This window comes from Mchenga conophoros, linkage group LG13 (assembly GCF_057382185.1).
Source record: "Mchenga conophoros isolate Kocher_MC1m ecotype Shallow Benthic linkage group LG13, M_conophoros_male_GT1.1, whole genome shotgun sequence".
NCBI lineage: Eukaryota > Metazoa > Chordata > Actinopteri > Cichliformes > Cichlidae > Mchenga > Mchenga conophoros.
Window position 1 is genome coordinate 7,876,668 of NC_140538.1, and position 12,479 is coordinate 7,889,146.

The following is a 12,479-nucleotide window of genomic DNA, read 5'->3' on the forward strand; positions in this document are numbered from 1 at the left end:
CAGGTAAAACAGTGTTAACTTAGAGCATTTTCTTGGTTCTTCATTTATTTCTTACAAGGTGAAAGGCATGAGTAAGATAAGTTGCATTAGATTCTTGAATGTTGCCGCTTTTTATATAAAATAACAAAAGTCAGAGCAGTCCTGGTTTCTGGGCACTGGAAACCATGAGTGCTTGATTAGGTTACTGAATAGTACGAACAACTTAAAGATTGTTTATTTCAGGTGCAATTTCCAAAATTTCTAAACCATTTCTAAGCCTAACAGAGCCACACTGGCACTAATCTTTGTCATCTTCGAGAAGTTTTTAGGAATATATAATTTATGCAATTCTGCCATCTGTTGTAAAGATGGTACACAAGAATTTAGTAATACTGTTGCTCTATTTTTGTGCAGCTTTTATCATCTCCAGTTTTAACTTAAGTTTGGTGCAACTACTAAAGTAATAGTTTTACAGTAAATGTGTGCGAATGTGAATAATCATGTCTGTTCTCCCTCGTCAGCTGACTGGGTTAATTTTTTCTGTCCTTTGAAATATGGATAAATTGTCCCAAGAGGATCGGGTCTCCCAAAAGTCCTTCAGGCCTTTGGAACGACCTGCAGGAACGTCACACACGCACTCGTCCTCTCATTAGCGATTGTGTGTATGCGCAGCCTCGGCAGCGCACGATAAGGGCATGCAACGCTCAGCAGACTGCAACATTAGTCACGCAGCCCCATGCACACACATTCACAGACTCACATGCACCAAAAGCCCTGAATCACCACTGCCACAGCTTGCCACAGCTCAACACAGAGATGATAGCGGTGATAAGTGATGCAGAGGGGAGCGGCAGAAAGTAAAAATTACACCCCAATATCTGCTCGTCCCAAAGCGTAAAAAGGAGACAGAGGGGTAGCCAAGTGGGTATGCATTGTGGGTGGGTGTGTTTGTGGGGGTGTGTGTGGCTGAGAGAGAAATGTAAGACTATTCTTTTTCTCTCTTTTTTTGTCTTTTGGTTGAAATGCAGCTGCTGAACTTTAAGAGAGTGGCTGCTGTTTAACCTGTAGTTGTAGTCTAGTGAACAAGTCACAATTCACAACAGTTAAACAGTATGTAATAATTGGAGAGGCAGGCCCAGTGCCCTAATCAGTCTCCCCAGGGATTAGATTATTCTTTTGCTAAATAAACCATTCCCTCCACATATTGTTAGAGCTTCAGCTTTTACCACTCAGTGTGGTAAAATCTTTAAAAAAAAAACATCCTCATGAAAATATGACAAGGACAGGAGCATTAATCCAACAAATCCGTTGACATCCAATTATCAGTGATTGTTTCATTTTTCCTTAAACAAACAAATGAAATATTCATAAAATCACTAACTGGATGGACCTTTGTCTTTTATATGACCAATAGCACTAAGTTTTCAGCTGCTTTGCATCACGCTTTTGTATTTCTTGTTTGCTTAAACTATATTTCTAACACAATATGTTTAAGTCTGTAGATCTGTACGCTTGACATGATTGTCTGTATAAATGGATCTTGTCATCTTTATATATGCGAATAATAACATTTTCAGAATCAGAATCAGAATCAGAATACTTTATTGATCCCTGGGGGAAATTATTTTTTGTTACAGTGCTCCATTTTAAACCAACATTAAGACAAGACAGACAATACGCTAACTAAGAATAGTACAATATATACATATACATACATACATACATACATACATAAGTCACTTATAAATAAATATTTGGAAAAGAAACATGTGTAGCTGTAGCAGCAAACAGTGTGTTAAGTGGATGCGTTGTACAGGGAGATGGCCACAGGCAGGAATGATTTTCATACATATATACAGAATACATAGAGAAAGCCAAAATGGATAGTAACTTAAAGTTTAAAAAAAATGCACAAAGCAAAATGCATATTATGAAATAAATAAATGATTAGTAATAATCATCATCAGAGGAAGAGGAAATCACTTTAAAGTAAGCTTATAAAAATGTGTGTTAAATTATTTAAATCAGGGCTGTCAAACAGAAGGTCTAGGGGCCCCTGCCATGATTTTTGGACTTTTAACTATATTTTCATAAGTTTTACACTAATAAATATCTCTCCCATGGCCATTCATAATGCACAAAAGTAATTAAGTAATATATATAAACTGTTAAATGACAGAAAGTTCCTGTTTTTTCACTGTCTACCATAGAATTTTCTTTTTGGGGGGCATTACATTAGGTCCACAAAAACCTGTCTTATCACAACTACAAGATGTTATGGATAATGAGCTACCAGCTAACTTGTCTATAATTTTGCACATGTATTACTTACTTTTTAAGATCAAAGTGACATGCTGACAAATTTCTTTGATTTACTACAGCAGCATTTCTCTGTCAGGTAGGAAAATGACATATTGTTGTAATTACACTAATTTTATATATATATATATATATATATATATATATATATATATATATATATATATTAAGATATCTCCAGGATTAAATGTGCAGGTAAACTTCTTTACAATGACACATGGGGGAGCTTCACTTGTCTGGCTCACCCAAGATTAAAGTGGCAGATGATGTAATATAAGTTTCACATCCCTGATATAAAGGAAGTCACCGATTCTCTCAGCCTCATCTACTCAAACAAGTCAGACTGGGTGGCAAAAGCACAGTGCCATTTAAGTTTAAGCTTAAAAACAATCAGTAAAATTTTAAAATCACTCAAACAGGAAGCTGATTTAGCAAAGCCAGGATTGGCGGGTGATTGTGATGCTTTGTGCTAAAACCAATAGGAAGCCACCTTATTTCTGTAACCAAGCCCAAGAAAGTATCAGGTAAACAGAGGGCAGATACATGCTGCTGTCTCTGTTTACTGCTGGGATTTAAGGACTAGAGTTACTCATCGTATTAACACTTTAAAGAGCATTTAAGAGAAAGAACAGCAAAATGAATTTCGAGGTGGGAAAAATTAGTATGAAAATATCATCGTGATCTCAAACGGCATCACGATTCGTCTCTGTAAAATAGTGGTCGCTCGTTTATCGCGGTAGTTACGTTCTAAAAATAACCCGCGATACGTGAAATCTGCCAGGTAGCCAACTTTATTTTTTACAATTATTATAGATGTTTTAAGGGTGTAAACCCCTCACTAAACACTTTATACACTTTTCTCAGACAGGCACGAACATTTTCACACTTTTCTCTCTTGTTTAAACACTCAAAGTTCAAACCTTTGCAGAAAAACAAAACACATTTTGGCAACATTAATTGGAAGATGTAGAACAGGAAATTCTCATAGTTTTGAAGACTGAGTTTAAGAAGCCTGTTGAGGATGTCAGCAAATGATTTGAGGGTACACAGTAAACAAAAACAACAAAAAAACATCAAGCACAATTATTTAACCTTTATTGAGTCGACTGTTACCTTTTTTACTTTTTGTTATTAGTTAGAACTAAAGACGTAAAATTGAAGCAAGATCCTCACCTTATATCATATATCATCTAATATCATACACTCTGGATGAACTACACATGCAGTGGTGCATTCTGTTTTTAATATATTTTTGGCCTTTTAAACCTTTACTTTGATAGGACAATGGAGAGGAGACAGATCAGAGGGAAGTAAACCCTTTGATAACTGTTCCTCGTTACTTCTCCCTCAATAAGTAATTTAACTTTAAGGTCATCCGATGGAGGCATTTGTGAGCCCAGAAATTCATTACATTTGTGTGTCATAGAAATGCTTTTTCCCAGGAAATGGTGTGGCATGGTTGTTTGTTTTTGTTTTCTTAACATTATAGACTTAGATTTTATTGTGAATGTCCATTCCTGAAGTATTTGCCGATTGACAAACGCGCTGTTTTCAGGGGTAGTTGGACAGTTTGTAGCACAGTTTTCTCACTGGTGATGATCTTTGTTTGCACTTCTAAACTACCAAGTATGGCATAAAGAGCAGGTGTAAATGTGGTGCCATAACGCCTTTAAACCGAAATGTGACTAAAAACCATAATTAATGACATAAGAGCATTTTATAATATCTCTCATAGATAAAGGAAGCAGGAGCACTGATAAAGTTTTCCACTTTATCGTGTTTTTGTTTTTAAAATACCATGGCTGTGTAAGAGTTAAACATCCTTCTGGATCGCCTTGGTGTTGCCTTGATGCGAGCGCTGTCCTCACATTTTAAAATGTTTAATTGGGCTTTTGTGTATAACACTTCATAAATAAATTTGCCTCAATTTGTCTTGACATAAGGTTTTTAAGTGGCTGGTGGAAGCTGACAGACTAATAGACAAAACAAAGTGAGAACAGACTAATTGCTGACATTGTTTTTGAAAGTCAATAATCTGAAGCTAAACTAACAACTCCCCGTCTACACGCCGTTTCCCACCCACACCCGTCTCTATTAGCCCTCCTCGCACTGCACACGCTGCTTGACTATCTCCCCCTGTTTCAAGCAGTGGAACATGTTTGCTCTAATTGTCGACTTTATTACACGTTTCGCCGTCTTATTAACGTTGCTGCGACGTCAATCTTAGCCCGAGTCGGTTTCTTTTCCACTCGGCTTGGCATATTTGGGGGGCTTGGTAATAAAGCATTTCTGCATGCTGTTTTTGATAGCGGGAGAAGCGAGCGTGTGCCTTTCTAACACATGTTCGCTTTGAAAACAATAGCGTTTTTTTGCATTTTGCATAATCTGAATATATTTTCTGGCTCGAGGTTTTGCTGAAAGTCAAGTTAATTGCCTCCTTTTTGTCTCTCTCATGAGTGAGGGAGTGAATGAATGAGTGTGTGCGCCTCTGTATGTGTGTGTGTGTGTATTTTCAGAGGGCTTCATGCAAACAAATCACAATGTAGCTAACATATCAACTTCTACCAGATTTATCTCATGGCCTGTCAGTTGGTGTGTTCACTTACAGTGCTGTAGTTTTGTGTGCATGTGTGTTTTTGATCACAATAATCACAGAGCCGCTCTGAAATCTTGAAACGACTGCCTAATAAAAGGTTGAGAGCATATCTAAGTGACTGGTAGAGTCTGACAGAATAATAGACGAGATTTGAAGAGGCAGCAGACTAATTGCTGCCATTGCCTGTAATTTAAAATTAAACAATCAGCTCTGTTTCTATGTGTGCTTTTGGTTTGTTTTAGCTTTTGTGCACCAGCTGTTATTGCAGTCTGAACTCTCTTTGCGCGTCTCTTTGAGCCGCATGTGTTTGTCAGTTGGGTTATCCATCTCTCCACATGTCTTGCCTTGTAAATAAAATCATCAGCTCACTAGGCTATGATTGCATTTCTTTCCTTACTTCACGGTTAGCTTTATTAATTGCATGATTTGTGTGTTGAAGCAGTTTTGACCGAAAATATGTCCCTTTGTTTACCTTGTTTGGCGATGCCATGAACTGCAAATTAAGAAATAGAAACAACCGTTGATGGTCTTTGTCTTCCTGAGTCAGTAGGCAATACTTGACCAAGCTAAACGCTGACTTTCCCGGTGTCTGACAGAATAATGCAGAGGAGTTGAGAGCTGAGAGGCTGCGCAGAGCCACGGAGAGGTTGCGAAACCCAGTTGTCTTCAACAAGGACTCTGCAGTCAGGAAAACACAGCTCAAGTCCTTCAGCCAGTATGTGGAGAGCAGACCAGGTGGGGGAACGTTACAGCACAAGCACACAAGCACACAAACACAATGTATGCACTGTTTACCCAAGGAGGTATGTTTGCATACGGAGACACTTGATTCACACACAGCAATTAACTGTTGAGGACGTCCACAGACATTTTGAGGAGCAGTAACTCGACTCCTCAAAAGACTACAAGGATTCACTTGTTCAGAGTAACGTTCGAAAGCAGGCTTGTTTATAGCTGTGGGGGTTTCTCAGTAACTATAAGATATTTTGATGCATAATGTAACTGAGTCATCTGTAAAATGTCAGAAAATATCTTATAAAGAAAGTATAAAGAAAGTAAGATGACTACTATATACAATATAATATGTAATACAGATAATACTCAATTCAGCTCAAATGACTGACTAAGAGGAAGATTTGAGGCTTTTCTAAGCAGGTTACATACACCTGTCATGATGTGTTCACACCAATCATGAAGATCCATGTAGCTGTGTTGTTGTTTTTTTTGTAAACCCACAAATACTGGATCACTGGATTATTTTGACCAGTGACTCATGTAAAGCTAAAAATATAAAGACTGAAATGACATTAGGTGGATTTCTCACCTGTTAGTGTATGTAACTTCATTGTTCCAGAGATGAAAAGACAGAAGTCTGTTCCTGAGGATCAGAAGAAGGCTGAGGAGGACAGAGGTTCACCCATAGAGGTTGATGTTCGCAGACCGTTTGAAGAGGAGGTTTGTTCATATTTTCTGTAGTGTATACAGTTTTGTCCCATTTGCAACAACAAACTAGTGTGTGAGTGTGATAGTAGCACAGGTCTTTCTCCAGAAAAGAAAGACCTTGGGGGTCAGATGTGAAGTGGTTGATTGCCCCCCCATTTCCTGTATGTCACCTTACTAGTTTAAGTTGCCTCCCCACTTTAACCTTGTCCACTCCTATACCCTCACACACACACTACTGTCGTCTCTTTAACTCACACACATCTAAGTATTGATTTATTAGGCTGCCATTTTAATTATAACAATGGTAGATATCAGCTCTGTCTTTGCACAGAAGTGTGCCTTCACGTCCTTCAAGTGTTCGCACACATTTCACACTGTATTCCAGGCAGTGTGCACAAAGAATGTGTTTATAAGAATGTTATTATGTGTGTGCGTATGTGTGTGCGTGCCACCAGAGACCACGGGGTGAATCTCTTCCCAAGCAGCCCTCTCCTACCCTCGACCCTGCACCCTCCACCCCAGTCCCATCCACATAGACACACAAACGCACACACAGCACCCTCCTCCCAGCGCCTGGGCCCCAGGGTTAATGGGTGTTCAACCTTTCCATTATCCCGATCAGCCAAGAATTACCTGCTGAATGATGTTTGCATTAATATAATATATATGGTAATTTCCCTCCTCTTAATTACGGCTGGGCCGAGCGCGGCAAGGGGAGTGGGCTGATCATGTGTAAAATTGATTTGCCAAGGAAAAATATGGTGATAGAGCGAGAGCGCGCACAGAAGAGGAGGGGGGAAAGGCTGTTGGGAATCAGCACACACACACACACACACACACTTGCACAATCACACGTGTGCAGAGCCGCACAGATGCACACACTCGCATGCTGGAAGGAGTAGAGGAAAAAGTGCTGGCCTGGGTGGAATGGAAAAAAGAAAAAAACTTTCTCTCCTGCTCTCTAGTTCTACTTCCCATTAAGAAAAATGAAGTGCATCAGCAGTAAAATAGAGATATTTTTTCGGATGCATCCTCAGTAGTGAATTTGAATAAACATTTTTTCCTCACTCAGAGGAGTTTCTCTGAAGAATAGCAAACAGCCTGGAGACAGAGGTGAAGAGAGGTCAGAAATGGAGTGTGTAGTAAGTGTCTGGTTATAGAGCGAGGTGTGTGTGTGTAGAGTGGCTGATGTTGCTCTGTGTATTAGAAGTCGTGAGCTTGAAGAAAGCTGAATCGAAAAAATAATCATCTTAACCAGTTTATTTAGTGTGGAGTAAATAAACTGGATATGCAGACATCCTAAAGCAAAAGTACATTGACTTCAAAGTGCTGAAGGCTAAATGGTGGTTTTAATGACTTGCACAGTTTTGGAAGTTTAACAAAGCCTCTGCCCCCCACTGATGCTCATAGGATAACTCAGGATAACTACTTAATCTTGTTTATGAAAATAACTGACCTCATCGTACATTACACCAGGCTTACACACTTATATCGTCCAGTATTTAAATTCAAATCAATAACATAACAAACAGTTATTAGGAAAAGCTCAGTGTTTAGTTTAGTGTTAAAATAACCCATGATACAGTGATAGAATCTTTGATCACAGTACTATAATCTGGATTTTGGAGATTTTCTCTTAACGTGTGGTTAATGAGCATTTAGTGTGAGCAAAACATAAATACATAACATATCTTCAGAACTTTTGTGAACTGGAGCCTATCCCAGTCATTGGGCTGAAGCAGGGTACAGCCTGAGCAGGTTGCCAGTCTGTCACAGGGCTAAAGCATACGGTTCTTCGTGCTCACAGTCCACCTCACCCTATGGCCATTTTAGAATCAGCAGTTAGCCTAACATCCATGTCTGTGGTGTGTGGGAGGAAGCTAGAGTGCCTGGAAAGAACCCACACAGACACAAGGAGAACATGCAACCTCCACACAGAAAGGCCTTAGCCAGCTGGTAGAGTGGAGCTCTGTTGCTGTGATGCAGTAGTGTTAACTATCTACAGATTAATGCCTGCTACTGATTTTGGGAAAGCCCCATCTTGTTTGCAAATCTGCTGATGTCAACAGGGCCAACACTGGCTGATAAATTGTTGCATGAAAAGCGAACAAAATACTGGCACTCTTTAAGAAGTGAGCAAGACGTTTAGTGATGAGTGAGTGCCTGTTTTCTGTTTCCTTGTTAACTCTTCATTGACATTGTTAAGATGAGTGTTATTAAGATGTAGCTTATCAGGTCCCCCCCCCCCAAAAAAAAAAAAAAACAGGATATTTAATGGACCACACATAAATAAACTGATAAGCAATAAGTTTAGAGAAAGAAATTTTGTGGCCTTATTCTGAATTTTTTCAATGTGCTTTATTATCAAAGTAGAATAAGTTGGCTTATTTTATGATTAGCACACCTAATATACATAACTAATGTTTACTGAAGAAAACTTCAAAGTGTTTAGTGTTAAAATAAAATAATACAGTGGAATGTGGTTAATAAAAGGCTATAAAGTGGGTTTGTAGATGTAGAACTCACAAATGTGGATTAAAGCTCTTTGTCTAATATAGCTATACTTCCTTCCTCTAACTATTCTCTCTCTGTCTCTCTTTCTCTCTCTGTCTCTGTCTCTATCTCCCTCTCTCTCTCTCGGTTGACAGAAGGCGTTCAAAGACACCAGTCAGTATGTGGTTGGGGAGCTGTCTGCACTGGAGAGCGAGCAGAGGCACATAGACGCCCGAGCAGCTCGCGTGGAGAAGAGGCTGCGCTATCTCATGGACACAGGTACCCCAAGCCCAATTACACTGGAAAAACTGTTTTGGCAAATTGAGCGTACACACGCAAACACACATCCATGTACGCCCAGGGTGTGTGTGTGTTTGTGTGAGAGAGAATCTTTGAAGCCCCCCCCTCCCTCATCGCCCTCCCTCCTTCGTCACCCTCCCTCTTGGTTGAATGTTGCACGACGGAGCGCTGGGTGTATATGAAAGGAGGGGATGGGTGGGGGGTGAGGGATGAGGAGGAGGTGGAGAAGGGAGGGGAAGGGTGGGTGGGGAGGGAGGAGGTGGGGGAGTGTGTCTCGGGGATGGGAGAAGAAGGGAGACCTCTCTGGGCTGGGGTGATAAGGGAGCCCTTCATGGGGGAAACGATAACTGGGTGCGATAGCGGAGCCCCAGCCGAAGTCTCCGCTGCAGCCGTTTGCCAGCCGCGGCCCCAGCCAGCCAGCCAGCATCCACACTATTGAACAGTGCGCTCAGCCATGCACGGCTACACACATACACCCTCCTTCCCCTAGTACATATCTGGCCTTCATTGATATGCTGTATAAGGAAAGACGGGGGTGAGTTAAAGGGAGGAGAGAGGGAGAGGCAAAGAAATGGCAAAAAAAAAACATGAGGTAACACAACATGAGCACTGACACAGTTCACAAATCCACGACAGACACACACAAATGCTTACACACCCGCGAAAAAAAGCGCAAAAAAAAGCAATCTGGTTTGGCGTACAGAGCCGGATTCGGAAGGTTTTTATTTAAGATTTGGCTGGGGGTAAAGCCTTGTTAAGACATGAGACAGTGTGCTGAGCCAAAAGAGGGGCCTTGGCTCCGTCGAGTCCCTAACTGAAATTGGAGAATAGCATCCTATTTGTGATACTAAACCATCCCATTCCTCACCCAAGAATGCTGCTGGGGGGGAAATGGTTCCAAGAAGTGTAAAATTTTGATGTCTGTGAATGTTGTGAGAGTGTAGGTACAGTATTTGCTGTAGTAATTTAGAAGCAGCTCTCATGCTCTTTCTGATATATCAGCGTCTAACTTGGTGGATTTAGCCCCCGAAATCCTAAAAAGGCAACACAGGGGAGGATAGAAGAAGGGGTTTTTAGAAAGGAAACTGGGGCGGTGGGATTTGCGCTCACCTTCCCCATCCCATTTGGATCCTGATATGGTGGATATCTCTCCTCTGTTTGTTGTTGTCGTTTTCCTCCTTTTCGCCTCCCTCCCTGCCTCTGTGCCCTCTCCCTCTGTCGGAGCGCATGCCATTGTGTCAATCTGAAGGGCTGGTTTTTTGGGGGGGGGGGGTTTTCCCCTCCTCCTTCTTCACCCACTGTTAAAGCGGCAACTAGCCAGCAAGACGCCAGGTTATTTACTTTCAAACACCTTCAGCCATAAAGATTTTTCTTTATATAAATATATATACCCGCGGTCCCCTCCTGAAAATGTGATTCACTAGAAAAGGAAGAGGGCGACGACAGGAAGGCGAGGACAAAATAATAAAAGGATATCACGAAGAGAAATTCACCTTGGTCGCTTTTCATCTCCTCCTAACATGAGTGTGGAATGAAATCGAAAAAATGTGGTCTCCACAAGTCAATACACTATCAGGATATATAAAGGTGATATGGTACGTTTTATATACTATAAAACTGACCTTTAAGCGTCACATTTGGTCGCTGATCAAAGATGTGTTAGGATATTTATATATTCATGATGAAGTAGTCATTATGTAAGGCAGATCCGTACAACACTGGCAATATGTCGCATCAAATGAGGGAAAGTTTCTCACTTCCTGAAAGTGTATTTCTGTTTTCATATCTCATTTTGCAGCACTCATCCGATAGGTTATGGATTGAACCTTTGGGCAAAGTCTGGAGTCTTCAGGCTGAAACTCACCCATGACAGGTGGTCACTAAAGTAACCTTTATCACTTCAGCAACTCAGGTCACCTTTCTATATGCTGTCAGAGATGAGAGAGATTTTTTTTTCTCAGGACCCAGAATATCAGAAGTTGTGCCTGATTGGCTGTAAGCAGTATATCTACTATTGATCCGTCACATCTGACTGGTGCTTTAGTAGGGATCATAGAAAGACTTTTTAGTAGCTACTAACCAAACGCTAATATTTTTGGTTTAAATATCATTTGCTTTGCCAGCCTTACTTTGGCAGGTAGCCATCCTTTAATTTTTACCCAGTGTGGACTTGCTTGCGTGCATCCGCTTAGGAGAAAATTTATTAGTCATAACTTGCTCATAATGGGTGGGACACCTTTTTCCTTCGCAACCATGTTAGGGAGAGTGTCCACCAAAGTGTTTTATTCATTGCAGGTAGTTGTTCAATGAGCACACTCAGTGTATGCACACCGGTGTGTTTATTGGTCAAATTATTTTGTCTCGTGTTTCTCCTAATAACTGGTTCTGAAATCTGCCTCCGTTGTGCGTCAGCGTCACCCTGTGCACGTGCCCATGTGGTTTACACTACACTGGCACTGCACAGACATACATACCAAGTGTCATCACACGCGACAGGCATCTGTGTGACGTTGTGGTGCTGATTTGGCACACTCGTGATCTGCTGTTAAAAACTAAAATTTTGGTGAAGGAAGTCGACTGAGCAGGTAGCCTTCTTTTTTGATAACACTCTGCTTCACAAATAACCAACACTACTCTTCTCCGAGTGAAGCTGTCATCACCTTCAGAACTCTTTTTTTCAAAAAACAAAACAAAAACACAAAGAAATAAAAACCTCATACACACACTCCACTGTCAGCTTTAATTTCAGATATCCTAATCCAGAGTAAAATGATGTTTATGGAACATGAAGAGATGTGAGCCAGCAGCCAAGCTTTGCCACGGTCTTTCAGTGTTTTAATTGAGCTTAAGTTCAGTTGTGATCTCAGCAAAAGATTAGACAAACTACACAAATGAAGATTTTTAACAGAAGGGCAACTCGGGTCAGAACGCAGAAGAAGAGGTGCACTGACGGATCATCACAAAGATGAGTAGTTTTCAAACTTGTACTGCAGCCTAAAACTTTTTGGGACTTGCAGACATGTTGCAGCTCCTACTCCAAAACTATTATTCCAGTTAGGAGTGTGTTGAATCAGACTGTTTCCTGCTGTCTGATAAATTTGTTGAAAATATTCCAACCCGATTCTTTCGAAATTTCATGTGTTTCATGTGTAAAAACAAACCCTGTGGCTGAAAGAAAGCAGCAGACTCCCATGTTAAAATTCAGTTCAGCTCAGTGTAAGTTACCACAAGGGTTGCCTCAAGGTGCTTTATGTTGTAAGGTAAAAACAGACTGGTAAAATGTGTTTTTACTGTGTGGGGATACCTGTAGGGACTGCTTTGATTGACTGGTGTCCCGACGCAGGCAGCT

General features: G+C 40.7%; 1 protein-coding gene across 5 annotated transcripts in view; it reads left to right on the top strand.

Moving 5' to 3' along the window:
* ehbp1 (EH domain binding protein 1) overlaps nt 1-12,479 on the top strand; it is a 163,499-nt gene that overhangs the window by 120,384 nt on the left and 30,636 nt on the right. For all 5 annotated transcript variants that reach the window (XM_085296229.1, XM_085296230.1, XM_085296231.1 and 2 more), the window contains 3 exons: nt 5,491-5,629; nt 6,249-6,349; nt 8,986-9,109. In XM_085296229.1, the coding sequence (XP_085152355.1) occupies nt 5,491-5,629; nt 6,249-6,349; nt 8,986-9,109 (364 nt within the window). The remainder of the gene's footprint in view (nt 1-5,490; nt 5,630-6,248; nt 6,350-8,985; nt 9,110-12,479) is intronic.